General features: G+C 39.4%; 1 protein-coding gene and 1 pseudogene across 1 annotated transcript; one reads left to right on the top strand and one right to left on the bottom strand.

Moving 5' to 3' along the window:
• The first annotated feature begins 3,761 nt into the window (after positions 1-3,761).
• Positions 3,762-4,693, top strand: LOC149239922 (cyclin-T1-3 pseudogene; annotated as a pseudogene).
• Positions 4,694-10,160: 5,467 nt separating this feature from the next.
• Positions 10,161-13,743, bottom strand: LOC149239921 (uncharacterized). Its single transcript, XM_089370008.1, has 5 exons — positions 13,558-13,743; positions 13,036-13,419; positions 11,899-12,309; positions 10,436-10,821; positions 10,161-10,194 (listed from the first exon to the last, which is right to left on the bottom strand). The coding sequence occupies exons 1-5, from the start codon at positions 13,741-13,743 to the stop codon at positions 10,161-10,163; spliced, it is 1,401 nt and encodes a 466-aa protein (XP_089226134.1).
• Between the last annotated feature and the right edge of the window lie 6,015 nt (positions 13,744-19,758).

Raw genomic sequence — 19,758 nt, 5'->3', positions numbered from 1 at the left:
TTTGTCCACCGCACTCTTGCCCAGACCGCGAGGTCCTTACATCCTCTTCCACCCAAAAACGTTGTCGACCTCGACAACACATCATCCTAGTAGCTCTCTACCAAGATCGTAATCAACCATAATGTAGACCTCCCCCATATAAGGCAAACATCACTGCAACATATATAAGGTTTTGTCTCCATCAGGTCATCAACTCCATGTGCCAAACTGCCCATGTTATGCCAACAAGTGCTACACACCTCAACCATGTGTTAACACTCATCACTGTAATTCCATGCTCAGATCCATGGAAACCCCATCTTTCTGCCGCATGTCATGATGCTTGATGCCAAGCCATCCCTGCATCATCGGTCATACCTGCTCAAACATACTAAGGGCTCACTGCTATGAGCAGCTTAACAATGAGCCCCTTCTTCTATATCATCTGAGAAGAAAGAAGGGCCAGGAAGTTTCCTCGCTGACTCTCATCCACCCATGTGTCAGATTGATGTTGTGTCCTCAAATATTTATGCACAGCTTCAACCTCCTCACATGTACACCCAAGCTCTTCTAGATTGTCCTTTGTCAACTGAAAGTCATATATGCCCATAGCATATCTGCAAAAGTCCACTATCCCAGCTGGATCTCTACCCTCATAACCTTCATCAATTACTGCTTCTGAAGTAGCACTCGGGCTTGCTTCATTTGCAACTCCTTTGTGAAGATCATCAGTAGAAGATGCTCCCAACAAGTGTTTCCATGTTCGTGAGGTCCTCTCCTCACTTTCTTCGTTCTTCTTTCCAGCCCTTGCAACGAAGTCAACAAGTTTCTTCTCCTTCGTTGTTTGGACCACACTCCCAAGTCCTCTTTGCTCCACATCCTCATGCTTCACATTTGGATCTTTGGGATACAAGGTCATAGAAGCCATCCTTGGTCTATATCCCAAGCAACTTCTTCTATTCATCGGTACCATCATGTTCTTTCCTTCAGCTGTGATCAAGAGAAGATCCCGAGTCATCATTGGTATGGCTTGGGCAAGTCTCATAAAGTCTAGCCCCAACACCATAGAATGATCATCCATATCCACAACTCTCAAATCCAACTTCCCGAACCATGATCCTACCTTCACCTGAGTGTTTTTCAACACACCATCAACAGCTCTAATGGAAGAGTTAACTGCTTTGAAAGCACTACATTCCCTCTCCATCTTTGCTTTCCTTCCAAAAGACCTTGCTGCCTTCCTGCTCACGAAGCTATGAGTAGCTCCCGTGTCAACCAAAGCTGCAAATCTTTTGCCCTTTACGGTTGCCTGCACAAAACTTAACTTCAAGGAACCATCTTCCTCTATTGGCTTTGTCTTGCGCCTTATCTCAGCAACTTGTTTCAAGAATTCGGCCTCAGAGGTGTCGATAGACTTATGTTTCTTCTCGACATTCCTCTTAAGATACTTTACTTCCTTGCTTGGCTCTTCTAGGGAACTCGGCCCTGGTCTAGCTTGACTTGCTTCAAGCTCTCCTTCTGCCGTGTTCTGCTCAAGTGTACCAATCAAGTGTCCATCGACTAAGCCCATGGAACTAAACTTTCGGATGTCCTCTGGATGCTCCCGGTAATGAGTCTCCAACCTGTCAATGTAATCAAGTTCTTCTTGTTCAATCACAACGATCTTTTTCCCAAGAAGCTTCTTCTTTATTTCTTCCTCAATTTGCTTGACTTCGGCTTCCACTTTAGCACTTTCTTTCCTCAACCGAGCTCTTTCATCAAAGAGCTCTTGAAGGCCAAGTCTACTTCGTTGGATCTCGTCATCAAACTCATTGAGTTCAAGGTCTGTCGTACTTTCACATTGGCTTCTGAGTTCTTCAAGTTCTCTCCTTAGTTCCGAGCAGCTCTCTCGAATCTTCATGTTCTCAGCTTGCATTGCAACCCAGTTAGAACTCCATCGACTCATGTGTTCCAATATTTCGTACCGGAAGGCCTTAACTGCACTATGGCTGGATTCACCATCATCCACCATCACTGCTTTATCGACCTTCTCCATATTTACCAAGTCACCTGCTTTAGATCAAGCAGATTCACCTTCAATTTCCAACCAGGATAACCTTTTCTACGAGCAACACTCCTTTGATATGCTTCAACACCTGAACCTTGTTCAAGTCTCCACGAGAAACCCTGCTCTGATACCACCTGTCACGCCCCAAGTCTACGGTAGTCTTTCAACCGTGCCGGGCGAGGTGCGACACCACCCTGCACTTTCTTTTTAATAATACTCATGCACATGGACTACGCCTTTCCACATTAACATACTTAATTCATCTTTCTCAATTAAGTAAAATGCATTAATCTTCATACACGTTCATAACCAATATGCAATTAAACCGAGAACATAACAATTGCACACAATTATAGAGGGAGGGGCAACTCCCGAACAAGTCCGCCCGATAATAATATATTATGAAAGATTTCAATAATACATCATACAAGTGTGCCTGGCAGAAATCCAAGGCCAACACTTAGAATAATTTACAACAAGGAAAAACAACCTTTACAACCATGTACCAACCTCCTTTGGTAGGAGCGTGCTCACCCGAACCACTAGAACTCCTCCAAATCAGTTCTGCACAAAACTGGCTTAATACCGTGTACCGTCGTCCTACAAACAGCTCCTTGGTAAATCTGCGCACTTATCTCTTGGACGCATGAGATATGTGCACTTCTGTGCCTTCTCTTTACCCTTAGCTCGAATGTAGAGAGAGAACGAATTCGTTGATGCCAAATGAGGCTCTGCGCACTTGTATTTATACGCTAGCCTGCCATAAGGTGAAGGGGTGTTAGCTTTAAAGCCGACCCCCTAAATTAGCTTTACAAGCCCCTGCCTTAACATTTTTGTAGGTCGGCCCTTGCCCATGGCAAGCCTCCCCTACGCCAAGTATAAGGCTTCGGCCTCCCTTTACATTTCGCATTATTTGTTAAGTGCTTCCCCAATCATCGTCGCATTGTTGTCGCACTGTTCGTCGCATTGTTGTTTTATTGTTCACGGGTCGCCCGCCCGGGTCGCCCACCCGTCGTGCACGGGTCGCCCACGGGTTGCCCGCCCGGGTCGCCCACGGGTCGCCCGGTCATCGTGTGGCTGTGTCCACTCTTGTCAGCTCGCTGCGCCTGTCCGTCGGGTCATCGTGCACGCCTGCGCCTGCAACAGCTCGCCGCACTGTCTACCGGGTCGTCGTGCCCGTCTGCGCCCGCACCAACTCGTCGTGTTGTCCGCCGGTTCGTCGTGCCCGCCTGCGCCCGCACCAGCTCGTCGCACTGTCCGCCGAGTCGTCGTGCATGCCCGTGCCCGCACCAGCTCATCGTGCTGTCCGCCGGGTCGTCGTGCCCGCCCGCACCCGCACCAGCTCGTCGCACCGTCCTCCGGGTCATCGTGCACGCCCGCGCCCACACCATCAACTCGTCGGGTGACCGTACCAAGTGTTGGCTCGTTGGGTGAACGTGTCCGCCCATCGTGCACGGGGCACCCGCCCGTCGTGCAAGGGCGCCCACTCACCGTCGTGCGCGCCTACCTGGGTTGTGCCCACCGCTCAACCGTCGTGTGAAGGGGAGTTTGTCCATCGCACTCTTGCCTGGACTATGAGGTCCTTACACTTGCCCTCCTATATAAACCACCGCTTCTCCCACCTACCAATACCTGCCTCTATATCGCATCTCATTATCCACCTGCACGTCGCGGTGTCGAATCCCGACCATACAAAAATGCCCGCCGACTCTGACGAACTGGGGCGGGATGGTATTTCACCAGATCCCAAATCGACAGATCTAGCCCTTCCAAAATCGATGGAATCGACGCAGAGAAAGACAATCGCCTCAGGAAATCGTACTGCTCTTTCATCAAACGCTTGGGCATGAATTTAGGGCTGCCCCAGGTGACCATTGCAACAGCTACCATCCTCTGCCACCGATTCTATCTCTGCCAGTCTCACGGCCGCAATGACAGATACACAATCGCAACCAGCTGCCTGCTCCTCGCCAACAAACTCACGGCGGCACAACGAACATTAATTGATGTTCTGACTGTGCTTTCCTACGAAGTCATCAATGAAAGTGCAGACTCGGCCACTGCTAAACTCATAAAAGATCCCAAATTTTTGCAGCAGAGGCAACAATTACTATTGAAGGTCAAGCATTTTGTTCTCCGTACGCTTAACTTCGATCTCGAGATCGAAAACCCTTACAAATCCCTCATCTCTGCCCTCAAAAAGTTCAATGCTGAACAATGGCATTCTCAGTTTGCATAGGTTTCCTGGAACTTTGTGAATGACGCATTGATGACAACGGTGTGTCTCCAGTTCGAACCCCGCCGAGTCGCTGCTGCGGCTTTCTATCTGGCAGCCAGGTGTCTCCGAGTCAAGTTGCCGTCGGATACAGAGAACCCATGGCGGCTAGAGTTCGATATATCTATTTCTCAACTTGGAGATATCTGCAGTCAACTGCTCGAGTTTTATGGAATGAGAAATTTGTACACTCCAAGTCCATCGCCAAATGCTCTTCAGAGCTGGAGTAGCTCTCCTGCTGGTGATATTAATGCCGACTATACACCCACAAGTACAAGTACCATTACAAGCTTCTCCGTTGGTTCCAGGCAGGAATAATGGCAGGGATTGAAGGGCTTTGTTTCAATTTTCATCAATTATTTCCAAACACGGATGATGTTAGTTTCAATAATCGGAATTGGAAAAGATCAGATTTGTTCAATATTGTCTGCATATTGATACTGAACCAAACTTCAGTGTACCGATAATGTTTATTATTAAAATATAATCAAATTGTCTCCTTCATGGTTTATGATTATTCTGATTATTGGATGGTTAACAGTTTACTTCTAATTATTTTATGGCTAAGTTTTTGTTTCTTGATTATCTGATAGTTAAGTCAACATTTTTTTTTCCCGGTTAAAAAACGGTTTGAGTATAAATTAAGTGGTTAATAAGTTTTAAAATATTAATTTTAATAAGTTCTCAAATATAGTTATGTTAAAGTATATTTTTAAGTTTTTAATTTGTAAATAAGTTTTGTTATAATATTATGGTTTAATATTATGACTTATTAATACCACATGCCACAATATCATGGTCCAATATTACGTCTTTCTAATACTACATGCTTAAAAAACTATAACTCATTCATATGATACATGTCTTTGATACTTTTCTTTTAATTAATCAATTTAATTAAAACTGGGAAAAAAAACATAAATACTTGATGTTGATAAAAACTTCATATAAATTATTTTTTGTGGTATTTTAATTAATCAATTTAAATAAAACTAAAAAATAACATAACTATTTAATGTTATAAAAACTTCTTGTAAATTGTGTGTTATTCCTAGAAAGTTTTCTCAACATCAAATTCTTAATTCTAAAAATATCCATGCTAGAAAACATAATTGCCATTTCAAAATTTTTCATTATTTAAATTAAATTTAATATTATTAATCAACTCTGGTGTAACTTTAAATTGGAATTTTGTCTCTGAAGTTTTTAAACTATTTTAAAAACTACATCACTATTATTAAAAAACACGATTGAATCAAAGTTAATTAAAAAAAAGATTTATAAGAAGGAAAATGGTTTAATTTTGTTTATTTATTTATTTTTTTTCTAATTATTATTAGATAATTAGTTTTATATTATTAGTCTTTCCATATAAATTAAATAAGTAAATATCAATAAACATCAAAGTATTTATTGCTCCTAAAAACATTTTAGATGGAAAATATATTATAATGTTATATTTATTATGTTATATATTATCTAAACATTTTGACTTATCAAATTACATAAAAATAAAAAATAAAATAAAATAATATATATATATATATATATTACTATTAATCTTTCTTTTCCCCCAATTTTTCTTAATTTATTTTATATTTTCTTAATCTAATTCTAATTTACTCTATTTTTATAATTCTTTAACGTAACAATGTTATTTTAATTTTTAATATAAATTATCAACCCTTAATCCTTCCTCTTCCCCAATTTTTCTTAATTTATTTTACATTTTCTTAATCTAATTCTAATTTACTCTATTTTTATACTTCTTTAACTTAGTAACGTTATTTTAATTCGGAGTTGTCTTTAGTGTGACTTTTTGGATGACTGGTTTTTTTGAGAAATTAAATCGGAAAAAACTCACTGGAAAAGCTTCTCAAATCTTGATTTGTGTTATTTAAATTGGTTTTTTTTTTTTTTTGTAAATTAAACCGGAAAAACCCACAGGAAAAGCTTCCAAAAGTCTCACTAAAGACAACCCGATTAATATAAAATATTAACCCTTCTCTCTTGAATACCAACTTGACCATTAATATATATAACCAACCTAGATCCATCTTAACTTCCCATCTAGGCTAGTTTTATTATTAATTATAATTATTTATTTTATTTTTAGTTTTATGTAATTTGACTATGTCAAAATGTTTTATTGATAATTACCATCATTTTTTTTTGATTTGATCAAAATGTTTGCTGGACATTACAACATCTCTATGTCACGACTCCACGGTAATTATACCTAATAAAAAAAAATTGATTGCAAAACCTATGCTTTATGTCCATCCATATATTCGACATGGAATATCCACATGTATATATATACTTCACTTCTAAGTACTGGACATACTGCTATGATTAAACATATATATAACTTTCAACTCAATAACGTATTGACCTATTATTATATGAATCATTGGTGACTATACGATTAAGGTTAAGTCAATGGATGGCATTCATCGGATTCACTATTCCGACCAAACCCCGGTGCCAGGTGGTGAACGAATGTTTTAATGTCTTCACCTACCCCTGCCAGGTGGCTAGCACCGTGCAGAGGCCATGTGAAGTCTCGGTAGAATCGCTGGGGTTTGCGTGCCAAGCCTCCATTCGGATGAACGGCCAGGATTACATGCTCAAATCCAAGGGTTTACAATCATTCCAGGGTTTAGTGGGTTTATATACCACCGAGTCACTGTTTTCGGGTTCATTTGCATCTGTTTGGGAGAGGGCCGCATACTGCTCAGCTCGGTAGCCCTTCATGCACCAGCTATCAAGTCTTGCAACGCCATTCCAGGTACTCCGATGACTATTGCCCGCCATCTACAGGTCTTTCCTCAACTGATAGATTTATAGATATATTTATACAGTGCTTTTGCTTACGTTCTGGATTACTATCGACATGAGCTAACCTTGTATGTTTTTCCGCTTGCAGGTATTTGCTTCGGAGTCCTTCTATCGCTCGAAGAGCGATTATGTAACCGCTGTGCTCACAGGTATTTACCCCATCACGATTCGATGCAGAGTCTGCGATTTAATCTTGATAGGTGAGGGTTATTGTTATACGGCTTGTCTTATGATGATTTTCTCAGCCTGAGGAATTCCTCATGGCGGTCTTTCTCTTAATGCTTCAGGGTTCCATCACTCGGTCAAACCCTGGTTCAAGTCGCGGTCGGCCATCTCATGCCTGAACCCGCGACCTCTTTGATTTGTACAGTCTTATGTTAAATATCAGTTTGGCAGTATGCCCAGGTTTCATGTGTACTTGTTTAAGGGTTCACGGCCCTCTGCCGGAACCGAAATGTTTCAAATGAATTCAAGACATTCACTCGTTTACTGTTTCTCATACTGTCGAGAATGTTTAATATGAACTCTCAAGTTTTTGTATGTATTTATGAAGGATGAGAACCTTCTTCAGCTCTCTGGACATTTGGATAAATATACTGTCACCGTACCCAACAGAGTTTCTGTCTATTATAATGTTAATATGTTTTTTTTTGAATACAATGCATATGTTTATCATTTGGTATAGTTTATACTAGCAATCTGCCCTGTTTTACCCGCATATAATCTTGATTTAAGAATGCATTTATGCTCGATGGATTATACGGGATTACTGTTATTCTTTTGTTCACAGAGTATTGTTTATTTCATTGAGGGTTTTATGGTAACAGTCGTATCTTCACTGGTCATACATGACTATTCCACGGCAGTTGTATGGCTGTTCCCTCCGCGGGGTTTGGTTACCAGGTGACATCGTGTCGCCCTTACAATGTTAACGGCACTACTCCCTGTGCTCTACACCGGTTGGGTATTGGTAACGGTATCACCGTGATTTCTTTTACACTAGTTTTCGAGCATAATGAAGTTTAAACCCTTAGCACAGGGTCTGTTTACATTTCTTTGTTACAGTCTTACTATATACTATGAACAACATTAATATTTCAACGTGTTTCTTGTCTTCTTTAGAGTCACGATAATTCTCTTGCCGTTCTGTTGTTTTCTTTGAATCCTACTACTGTTATATAGTGTAATGCATCTTTCTAATATGCACTTAAATACTCTGCGTACCGTTAGGGTCTTTCCGGGCTCTGGTACAATTTGTATATAGATAATATGCTCCTGTTTCTATACAGATAACATACATTGGTTCTATACTGTTATTATGCAGCATTTCTAAATAGATAATATGCATCAATTTCCCTACTGTTAGCATGCAAGATATACAGCAGATGGTCTCTGTTCTTTCTGTCTTAATAACCAGTTCTAGGTATTCATAGGAACTGTTTCTAACATTATATATTCCTTACATCTAGTTAGCAACAGAGACTTAGATTTAACTGTACTTTCTTCCTATACACTCAGTATACTGATACAGAAATATGAATCTGGTGAATAACTCGTACCTGGTCTACTAGCTACAAGAGTTAATGCTCCAGAAGTTCACCTGCATTTTACATACTTGCTCTTAACCACCCAGCCTTGAGATCCATCAGTACGTTGGATTCTCCCCCCGAGCTACCTTGCAGGCCTGCAGCCCTCAACAAGACTCAAGCACCTGAGTGCTTGGGTTATCTGATCCTCACTAGACTTAACCCTCTTTTACTTTCTTTTCCTTTCTTGGAATTTCTTCCCCTGTCTGTCACCACAGCCCAGGGTTTTCCCTCCCAGGACTTTTCCTGGGTGAAGGGTTAGTTTCTTTTCAGTTTCATAACTGTTTCCTTTTCTTTAGAGATCCTCCCTCCAGGAGGTTGCCAGCATTTTCCAAAAAAAAATATAAATTCCATTTCATAATAAAATAATATCATTTTAGTCACAGTAATTAACAATCCACATTAGTTTCTTACCACGGTAACATTTCATTTTTACATGTTTTACGGGGTCATCACATCTCCCCCCCCTGGGATTGGACATCGTCCCGATGTCTATTCCCTTTAAACAAGTCCGGGTAAACTTTCCTCATAAGTTCCTCGTCTTCCCAAGTAGCCTCCTCAGGCCCATAGTGCTGCCACAGCACTTTAATTTGGGTAATAACCCGTTTCCGCAGCCGCACTTCTCTCCGGTCGAGAATGCTTTGTGGTTCGACCAGAACCTCGCCTTCGAGTTCGACCTGCAGACAATCAATATCTTCAGTTAGTTTCTGTTGAACATATCTGCATCTTCAAACAACGGAATTAATTCTTACCCGAACATCTTGCCATTTGATCACATGTTTAGGATCGTATACATATTTCTTTAGAACAGAAACGTGGAAAACGTTGTGAATTTTAATATGGCTTGGCAGGGCGAGTTGGTAAGCTACCGGCCCCACTCTAGCCAAGATCTGAAAAGGTCCAAAGTATCGAGGAGCCAGCTTGGCACATCCGCTCCATTGCAGTGTGCTTCTTCTGGCTTGGATCCTCACAAACACATGGTCTCCAACCTGATACTCTTTGAATCTTCTTTTTCTGTCCGCAAAACTTTTCTGTCTATCCTGCGCAGCCTTCAAATTGGCACGCACCCTTTTCACCATGTCTTCCATTTCTTTAAGCATTTCCGGACCCAAACTCAGCTTATCCTCAGGTCCACCCCAACTTGAGGGTGTGCGGCATTTTCGCCCATACAGAACCTCAAAGGGGCTTAGCTGTGTCGAGGTATGATATCCATTATTATATGCGAATTCAACCAGGTGCAAATATTCTTCCCATTGGTTTGGCTTCAGCATCACATACGCTCTCAACATATCTTCCAACACTTGATTTACTCGCTCGGTTTGACCATCGGTCTGCGGGTGGTAGGCTGTGCTAAAGTTCAGCTGTGTTCCCAACTCAGCGAACAATGTCCTCCAAAATGTGGATGTGAATTTTACATCCCGGTCCGATATGATTACTTTCGGCAGTCCATGCAGTCTGAACACATTCTGCATAAAAAGGTGAGCAATTTGCACCGCCTTATAAGTGGACTGCACAGGTATGAAGTGTGCCGCTTTACTCAACTTATCAACCACCACCATGATGGAATCATTGTTTTTCTTTGTTCGTGGCAAACCGGTTATAAAATCCATGGAAATGGTTTCCCATTTCCACTCCGGAATAGGCAAAGGTTGTAATAGCCCGGCCGGATGCTGATGTTCTGCCTTAATCTGCTGGCACTCTAAACACCTCGCCAAATACTCAAATACCTGCTTCTTCATTCTGGGCCAGAAATATTCCTTCCTAAGTGCAGTGACCATCTTTTGGTATCCTGGATGGCCAGTGTAGTGGCTAGTATGGAACTCGTCAAAAATCAGGTTCTTAAGGTCATCCGAATCAGGTACATATAATCTTTTGCGAAAATACAGCATGCCAGCATTGTCTAGTGTATATCCTTGCTGTAATTTTTCATTAACTGATTGTTGTACCTGCTGTTTTAATTGTTGGTATTCAGCATCTTGATTTGCTGCTGATTTAATCTGCTCAAACAGAGAGTTCCGCCACTTGCTTACTGAAAGTTCACACAAACACTGCACCTTCCGACTCAATGCATCAGCCACCCGGTTCTCTTTACCCTTTAAGTGCTTAATTTCGAAATCGAAACCACTTAGGAAATCTGCCCAACGACCTTGTCTTGCATTCAAGGTAGGTTGACTGAAGTAATTGGTCAAGCTGTGGTGATCTGTTAACAACAGAAATTTCCTCCCCAAGAGGTAATGTCGCCACATTTTCAGCGCATGGATAACTGCTGTTAACTCTAGATCGTAAGCAGAGTATTTCTGCTCATGATCTTTTAGTTTCCTTGATTCATACGCAATTACTTTTCCTTCTTGCATTAATACTCCTCCCACACCCTCCTTACTTGCATCGGTGCATACTACGTAATCCTTATTAGGATCCGCTATACTCAAGATGGGTGCGGTAGTGAGTAAATGCTTCAACCGATCAAAGCTCTGCTGACATTCTGGTGTCCACTTAAATACCTTCCCCTTTTTCTGTAAGGACGTGATAGGGTAGGCTATCCTTGAGAACCCTTCTACAAATCTTCGGTAGTAGCCAGCTAGTCCCATAAAGGATCTGATATCAGCTACATCCTTGGGTATGGGCCATTCCATAATGGTCCTTATCTTCTCAGGATCTACTGCTATTCCTTCTTTAGTAATCACATGGCCCAAATATTGGATTTCCTCCTTGAAAAAGTCACACTTACTAAACTTAGCATATAGCTGATGTTCCCGAAGAGTTTGCAACACCATCCTAAGATGTTCTTTGTGTTCCTCATGGGAACGAGAATATATCAGAATATCATCGATAAATATCAGCACGAATTTGTCCAAAAACCTGTGAAACACGTTGTTCATCAAACACATGAAGGTGGCAGGTGCATTGGTCAAACCAAAGGGCAGCACCACAAATTCGTAGTGCCCGTAGCGTGTTCTGAAAGCGGTTTTGGCAATGTCCTCTTCTTTAATTCTGATCTGATGATAACCAGATCGCAAATCGATCTTGGAAAATACCTTTGCCCCCTTCACTTGATCAAAGAGTTCGTCAATCCGAGGCAAGGGGTATTTGTTTTTAATTGTGAGCTTATTTAGCTGACGATAGTCTATACACATACGGAGAGTCCCATCTTTCTTTTTAACAAATAATACTGGAGCTCCCCATGGTGATACGCTGGGACGGATATAATTCTTATCCAGCAGCTCTTGAAGTTGCATCTTTAATTCTGTTAACTCTGGTACGCTCATTCGGTACGGTGCCCGTGACACTGGTGCTGCCCCTGGTGTTAATTCTATAGTGAAATCTATATCCCGTTTTGGGGGCAGTCCTGGTACCTCTTCAGGAAAAACATCCACAAATTCCTGTACTACCAGAATATTGTCCAATGCAGATGTTTTGTCTTTCTGGTCTGCATAACCAACTTGAATAGCGTAAATTTGACACTTCTTCCTGAGACATTTAGCTAGCTGGGAAGCAGTGATAGGTCGGATCTGTACAGGGTGTTTAATCCCCTGCAACTCTTGCTGCTGCCCCAAGTCATCCTTGTAATAGATGGTTTTGGTCTTGCAGTTCACCAACGACCAATGTTTTTCCAGCCAATCCATACCAATCAGGATGTCGTAGGACCCCAATGGAAGTACATTCAGGTCTGTTGTAATCGGCTGCCCTGCTATGCTGAAAGGACAGTTACTAATTTTGGCTAAGACTCGTCTCTTAGCTCCTGTGGCTAGCTGTACCAGCCATGGGTTCCTGAACTTTTCAGAAGATAACTTACACTATTCTACTATTTTTGGGCTAACATAACTTAAAGTAGCTCCTGGGTCAATAAGAACAGCTATAGAAAGATTTGAAATTTTACCTTCAAACTCCACCATGGTCGGCTGGTATTCCGCTTGACGGTCATCCAAGGCTGCGTTAATTCTTGGCATGTTGCGCGCCACTTCTCCAACAGTCGATGCTTCTTGGATCTGAGATATTTGGTCCACTCCTTTACGCTGAGGGCAGTTCTTAACGTAGTGCGGTCCTCCACAACCCCAACATTGGACAGGAGGTCTGGTCATCCCTTCAAGGTCTGACCTGGCAGGTGGTTCACTAATTCTGCTCTCACTTGGTTTAGTCCGAAAGGTACTCTTTGCTACATTTCTGCTAAAATGTCCCTTACCAGCACCCTTGCTGCCATTACCACGACTCCCTTTATTGTTACCAGCAATTCTGTTGCCCTTTCTTTCACTCCATCTTTTATTTGAAATGTCCCCTTTCTGTTTGTTTTGCTGGTAACAGATTCTTGCCTTACGAATCGCCTCATCCATTGTTCTGGGATTATCAAACTCAATGCGTTCCCTTATATAGGCAGGTAGACTACTCACAAATCTCTGCACCTTGGCCTTTTCCTCCTTAATATAGGGCACGTAGCGAAGCAGGGAAGTGAAACGATTAATAAACTCGTACATAGACTGTTGTCCTAGCCTTAAATCATGGAACTCCCGTGCCTTCTCATCATAGAATCGCTCTGTTAGATATCTCTCTTTGAAGTATTTCTGGAATTTTTCCCATATTATGTTTTGCTCACTTACTCCTTTTACAATTTTGGTTTCTTCCCACCACAGGGTTGCCTTGCCTTGTAACTGGAAGATGGCCAGCCGTGCTTTGAAATTCTGATCATACTCATACAACTGAAAATACTTATTCATGTTAATTAACCATGCTTCTGCTGCCTCCTCTTGTTCCCCATCGAAATGTGGAGGTTTAATCTTTCGAAATTCTCCCTGTAATTCCATTTTCTGTCGTTTTGATGTTTGTTGTTCCAGCACGTTGTCAGAATGGTCCTCCTTTTCCTCTGAATTTTCAGGTGCAGTTGGGTAATTTCGTTCCTCAGTTGCCCTTTGCTGTTCTGCACTGGGATTGGCTAATGGTGGATTTTGTCTGTCCGACAGACTCTTCAATATTCTTTCCTGTTCTACTGTCAATCGCGCGTTATCTTCTCGCAGACGCGCCATCTCATTTTTCAGTTCTTGAACAGTTTCTAGTATCGCCAGATTGGTACTGCGTGTCTCTGCACCAAGCTGTACCCACAGCTCTGGATTTTCCCGAGGAATGCTGTCAGCTCCCTGCATTTCCTCCATCTTTATTGTTGACTGTTAGCGGATTGTTGTTTCTGTATTTATCTCCTAATTAATAAACAAGAAAATCAGTTAGCTGAATTATTTCTTCCTCATATATGTACTATATGACAATCTTCCATGCAGCTGGATCTTACTGCTCCAGAGGCCACAGTTTTGAAACCTCTGCTCTGATACCACATTGTCACGACTCCACGGTAATTATACCTAATAAAAAAAATTTGATTGCAAAACCTATGCTTTATGTCCATCCATATATTCGACATGGAATATCCACATGTATATATATACTTCACTTCTAAGTACTGGACATACTGCTATGATTAAACATATATATAACTTTCAACTCAATAACGTATTCACCTATTATTATATGAATCATTGGTGACTATAGGATTAAGGTTAAGTCAATGGATGGCATTCATCGGATTCACTATTCCGACCAAACCCCGGTGCCAGGTGGTGAACGAATGTTTTAATGTCTTCACCTACCCCTGCCAGGTGGCTAGCACCGTGCAGAGGCCATGTGAAGTCTCGGTAGAATCGCTGGGGTTTGCGCGCCAAGCCTCCATTCGGATGAATGGCCAGGATTACATGCTCAAATCCAAGGGTTTACAATCATTCCAGGGTTTAGTGGGTTTATATACCACCGAGTCACTGTTTTCGGGTTCATTTGCATCTGTTTGGGAGAGGGCCGCATACTGCTCAGCTCGGCAGCCCTTCATGCACCAGCTATCAAGTCTTGCAACGCCATTCCAGGTACTCCGATGACTATTGCCCGCCATCTACAGGTCTTTCCTCAACTGATAGATTTATAGATATATTCATACAGTGCTTTTGCTTATGTTCTGGATTACTATCGACATGAGCTAACCTTGTATGTTTTTCCGCTTGCAGGTATTTTCTTCGGAGTCCTTCTGTCACTCGAAGAGCGATTATGTAACCGCTGTGCTCACGGGTATTTACCCCATCACGATTCGATGCAGAGTCTGCAATTTAATTTTGATAGGTGAGGGTTATTGTTATACGGCTTGTCTTATGATGATTTTCTCAGCCTGAGGAATTCCTCATGGCGGTCTTTCTCTTAATGCTTCAGGGTTCCATCACTCGGTCAAACCCTGGTTCGAGTCGCGGTCGGCCATTTCATGCCTGAACCCGCGACCTCTTTGATTTGTACAGTCTTATGTTAAATATCAGTTTGGCAGTATGCCCAGGTTTCATGTGTACTTGTTTAAGGGTTCACGGCCCTCTGCCGGAACCGAAATGTTTCAAATGAATTCAAGACATTCACTCGTTTACTGTTTCTCATACTGTCGAGAATGTTTAATATGAACTCTCAAGTTTTTGTATGTATTTATGAAGGACGAGAACCTTCTTCAGCTCTCTGGACATTTGGATAAATATACTGTCACCGTACCCAACAGAGTTTCTGTCTATTATAATGTTAATATGTTTTTTCTTGAATACAATGCATATGTTTATCATTTGGTATAGTTTATACTAGCAATCTGCCCTGTTTTACCCGCATATAATCTTGATTTAAGAATGTATTTATGCTCGACGGATTATACGGGATTACTGTTATTCTTTTGTTCACAGAGTATTGTTTATTTCATTGAGGGTTTTATGGTAACAGTCGTATCTTCACTGGTTATACATGACTATTCCACGGCAGTTGTATGGCCGTTCCCTCCGCGGGGTTTGGTTACCAGGTGACATCGTGTCGCCCTTACAATGTTAACGGCACTACTCCCTGTGCTCTATACCGGTTGGGTATTGGTAACGGTATCACCGTGATTTCTTTTACACTAGTTTTCGAGCATAATGAAGTTTAAACCCTTAGCACAGGGTCTGTTTACATTTCTTTGTTACAGTCTTACTATATACTATGAACAGCATTAATATTTCAACGTGTTTCTTGTCTTCTTTAGAGTCACGATAATTCTCTTGCCGTTCTGTTGTTTTCTTTGAATCCTACTACTGTTATATAGTGTAATGCATCTTTCTAATATGCACTTAAATACTCTGCGTATCGTTAGGGTCTTTCCGAGCTCTGGTACAATTTGTATATAGATAATATACTCCTGTTTCTATACAGATAACATACATTGGTTCTATACTGTTATTATGCAGCATTTCTAAATAGATAATATGCATCAATTTCCATACTGTTAGCATGCAAGATATACAGCAGATGGTCTCTGTTCTTTCTGTCTTAATAACCAGTTCTAGGTATTCATAGGAACTGTTTCTAACATTATATATTCCTTACATCTAGTTAGCAACAGAGACTTAGATTTAACTGTACTTTCTTCCTATACACTCAGTATACTGATACAGAAATCTGAATCTGGTGAATAACTCGTACCTGGTCTACCAGCTACAAGAGTTAATGCTCCAGAAGTTCACCTGCATTTTACATACTTGCTCTTAACCACCCAGCCTTGAGATCCATCAGTACGTTGGATTCTCCCCCCGAGCTGTCTTGCAGGCCTGCAGCCCTCAACAAGACTCAAGCACCTGAGTGCTTGGGTTATCTGATCCTCACCAGACTTAACCCTCTTTTACTTTCTTTTCCTTTCTTGGAATTTCTTCCCCTGTCTGTCACCACAGCCCAGGGTTTTCCCTCCCAGGACTTTTCCTGGGTGAAGGGTTAGTTTCTTTTCAGTTTCATAACTGTTTCCTTTTCTTTAGAGATCCTCCCTCCAGGAGGTTGCCAGCATTTTCCAAAAAAAAATATAAATTCCATTTCATAATAAAATAATATCATTTTAGTCACAGTAATTAACAATCCACATTAGTTTCTTACCACAGTAACATTTCATTTTTACATGTTTTACGGGGTCATCACACTCTACATATTAGGTTATAAATTACTTTTAACCTTTTATTATTTTTTAATTGAGCCCACATGGAAATGTTTACAAACATTTACATGACTACAACATACTCCATAACTTTTTGCATTTATATTTAATTTAAAAAATATTATAAATTAAAATTAAAATAAAATATTTATAAAATATTTTGTTTTGAAATGAGTTATGGTTTTTGGAAGTGATATTGACAAGCCATGCTATTGACCCATGATATTGTAACAAAGCCTATTTACAAGTTGACAATATCCATGGTAAAATGGGGTGAATATCCATGGTTAAGAATCTTGTTATATTGTACGTTTATGGTAAATATTAAGTTTTAATTTAAAAAATGTTATAAAATAAAATAAATTAAAATATTTATAGTTTTTTTATTTTATTTTGAAATGAATTATGGATTTTGTGTATGTGGTATTAATGAGCCATAGTATTAGCCCATTGTATTGTAAGAAAACTTATTTAGAAGTTAACATTATCCATGACAAAATGGGGTGAATATTCATAGTTAGGAATTCGTTATATTGTAAATATTAATTTTTTATGTGCTCATTAATTAAATTTAAATATGGTTACAATTCTATATTCTATATGGTTATATTCTCCTTATAGGTCTTTCCCCTATTGAGAGCCTAGCTATGCTTAGGTTTCTGTTGTACAAAATCAGTAACATAGACGATCATAGACTTCCTAAGCTAGCTTTAAATTCTAGCCAAAACCACCTAAGGCTCAATCGAGGGTGGCATAAAGACACAAGGGCCTGGTTAAACTATTGGGAGATCAACGAAAATGATGCATTGCAAAACATAAATAACATTAAAGATATTGTTACTTCTAAGTTCAAAGAAAAAATGTGGTGTGAGAAAGATATAGTGGCTAAAAGAAAATTAAGCTATTATAAGAATGTCAACAACCCCACCCTAGAAGATCAAAAGTATCTCTCTATTTTAACTAGCTCAAAGAAGAAAATTAATATAGTAAAGATTAGAACGAATTCTCATGAGCTCCATAGTGAAACAGGTCATTGGGCAGTTCCTAAAACGCCATGGACGGAAAGGATCTGCCATATATGTGAGAATAGGAACATTGAGGATGAAAACCACTTCCTCTTAGAGTGCCCCGCGTAGATATTAGTTTCACAATCTTTGTCATAATGCTAACCTTCCTAGCCTTTTACAATGTCAAAATTATAGTGAGCTCGGGAGGCTTCTCTCTAAGCTTTTTGAGCATAGGAATAAAATCTTAAATCAAAATAGCTAATTTGTTTCTTTAGGTCCTATAGACCATTATTTGGTGACGTTAACTATCATCATCATCATCATCATCATTATTTTAATTTATATAGTAAAATGAATGTTAATTTATAACTACTATTTATATGTTATATATTTTAATTTCAAATGTATATTATGATTTTCTTTTATTTATTTATTTTCTTATTTTTGTTAATAAAAACAAAATTTATATATATGTAGTCTAACAACTAACATATAACATCTAAAGCCTACACATCTACCCTATACTGGGCTGTAGAATGTGACAAAATTAACCCTTATCTCATTAATATTAATATTAGTTTGACCACAATTTTATTATTATTATTATTATCCCTCATCCCATTTTACTTGTCCCTACCTTATCTCATTAATATTAATATTAGTTGGACCACAATTTATTATTATTATTATATTATTCATTCCATTTTACTCGTCCCTATTGAATTTTTTTAACTAATTTCATTAAATTAATAATTATTAATAATTGTTCTAATCCTCTTCACCTTCTTGATGGTCATATCCTTTTTGTATATATTCTTGGTCTAGCACTCTTCTCAACATCAATATGAGTTCTAGGTCCTCGAAGTTGGATGAATTCTTTGCGAAAAATAGACACCTCGGTCACATGCTTTCTGTATATATTACTGGTCTAACACTCTTCTCAACATCAATATGAGCTTTAACACCTCAGTCATATCCTTTTTGTATATATTCTTGCTCTAACACTCTTCTCCACATCAATATGGGCTTTATGTCTTTGAAGTTGGGTGAAGTCTTCGGGTGAAACATAGACACCTCAACGAGTCTCCATAGTTCTCAACATCATAAAAACAAAAATTAAATAAAAAAATTAGGATTAATAATAATAATTATTATTATTAATTAATAATAAAGACACAAGGGCCTGGTTAAACTATTGGGAGATCAACGAAAATGATGCATTGCAAAACATAAATAACATTAAAGATATTGTTACTTCTAAGTTCAAAGAAAAAATGTGGTGTGAGAAATAAGAATGTCATCAACCCCACCCTAGAAGATCAAAAGTATCTCTCTATTTTAACTAGCTCAAAGAAGAAAATTAATATAGTAAAGATTAGAACGAATTCTCATGAGCTCCATAGTGAAACAGGTCGTTGGGCAGTTCCTAAAACGCCATGGACGGAAAGGATCTGCCATATATGTGAGAATAGGAACATCGAGGATGAAAACCACTTCCTCTTAGAGTGCCCCGCGTAGATCTCAGTTTCACAATCTTTGTTATAATACTAACCTTCCTAGCCTTTTACAATGTCAAAATTATAGTGAGCTCGGGAGGCTTCTCTCCAAGCTTTTTGAGCATAGGAATAAAATCTTAAATCAAAATAGCTAATTTGTTTCTTTAGGTCCTATAGACCATTATTTGGTGACGTTAACTATCATCATCATCATCATCATCATTATTTTAATTTATATAGTAAAATGAATGTTAATTTATAACTACTATTTATATGTTATATATTTTAATTTCAAATGTATATTATGATTTATTTATTTATTTATTTTCTTATTTTTGTTAATAAAAACAAAATTTATATATATGTAGTCTAACAACTAACATATAACATCTAAAGCCTACACATCTACCCTATACTGGGCTGTAGAATGTGACACAATTAACCCTTATCTCATTAATATTAATATTAGTTTGACCAAATTTTATTATTATTATTATTATTATTATTATTATTATTATTATT

Source organism: Pinus tabuliformis, chromosome 8 (assembly GCF_031772625.1).
Source record: "Pinus tabuliformis cultivar Carrire ecotype Pingquan chromosome 8, CPIR1, whole genome shotgun sequence".
NCBI lineage: Eukaryota > Viridiplantae > Streptophyta > Pinopsida > Pinales > Pinaceae > Pinus > Pinus tabuliformis.
The sequence above is the reverse complement of the archived record's forward strand: the minus strand, read 5'-3'. Positions and strand labels throughout refer to the sequence as shown.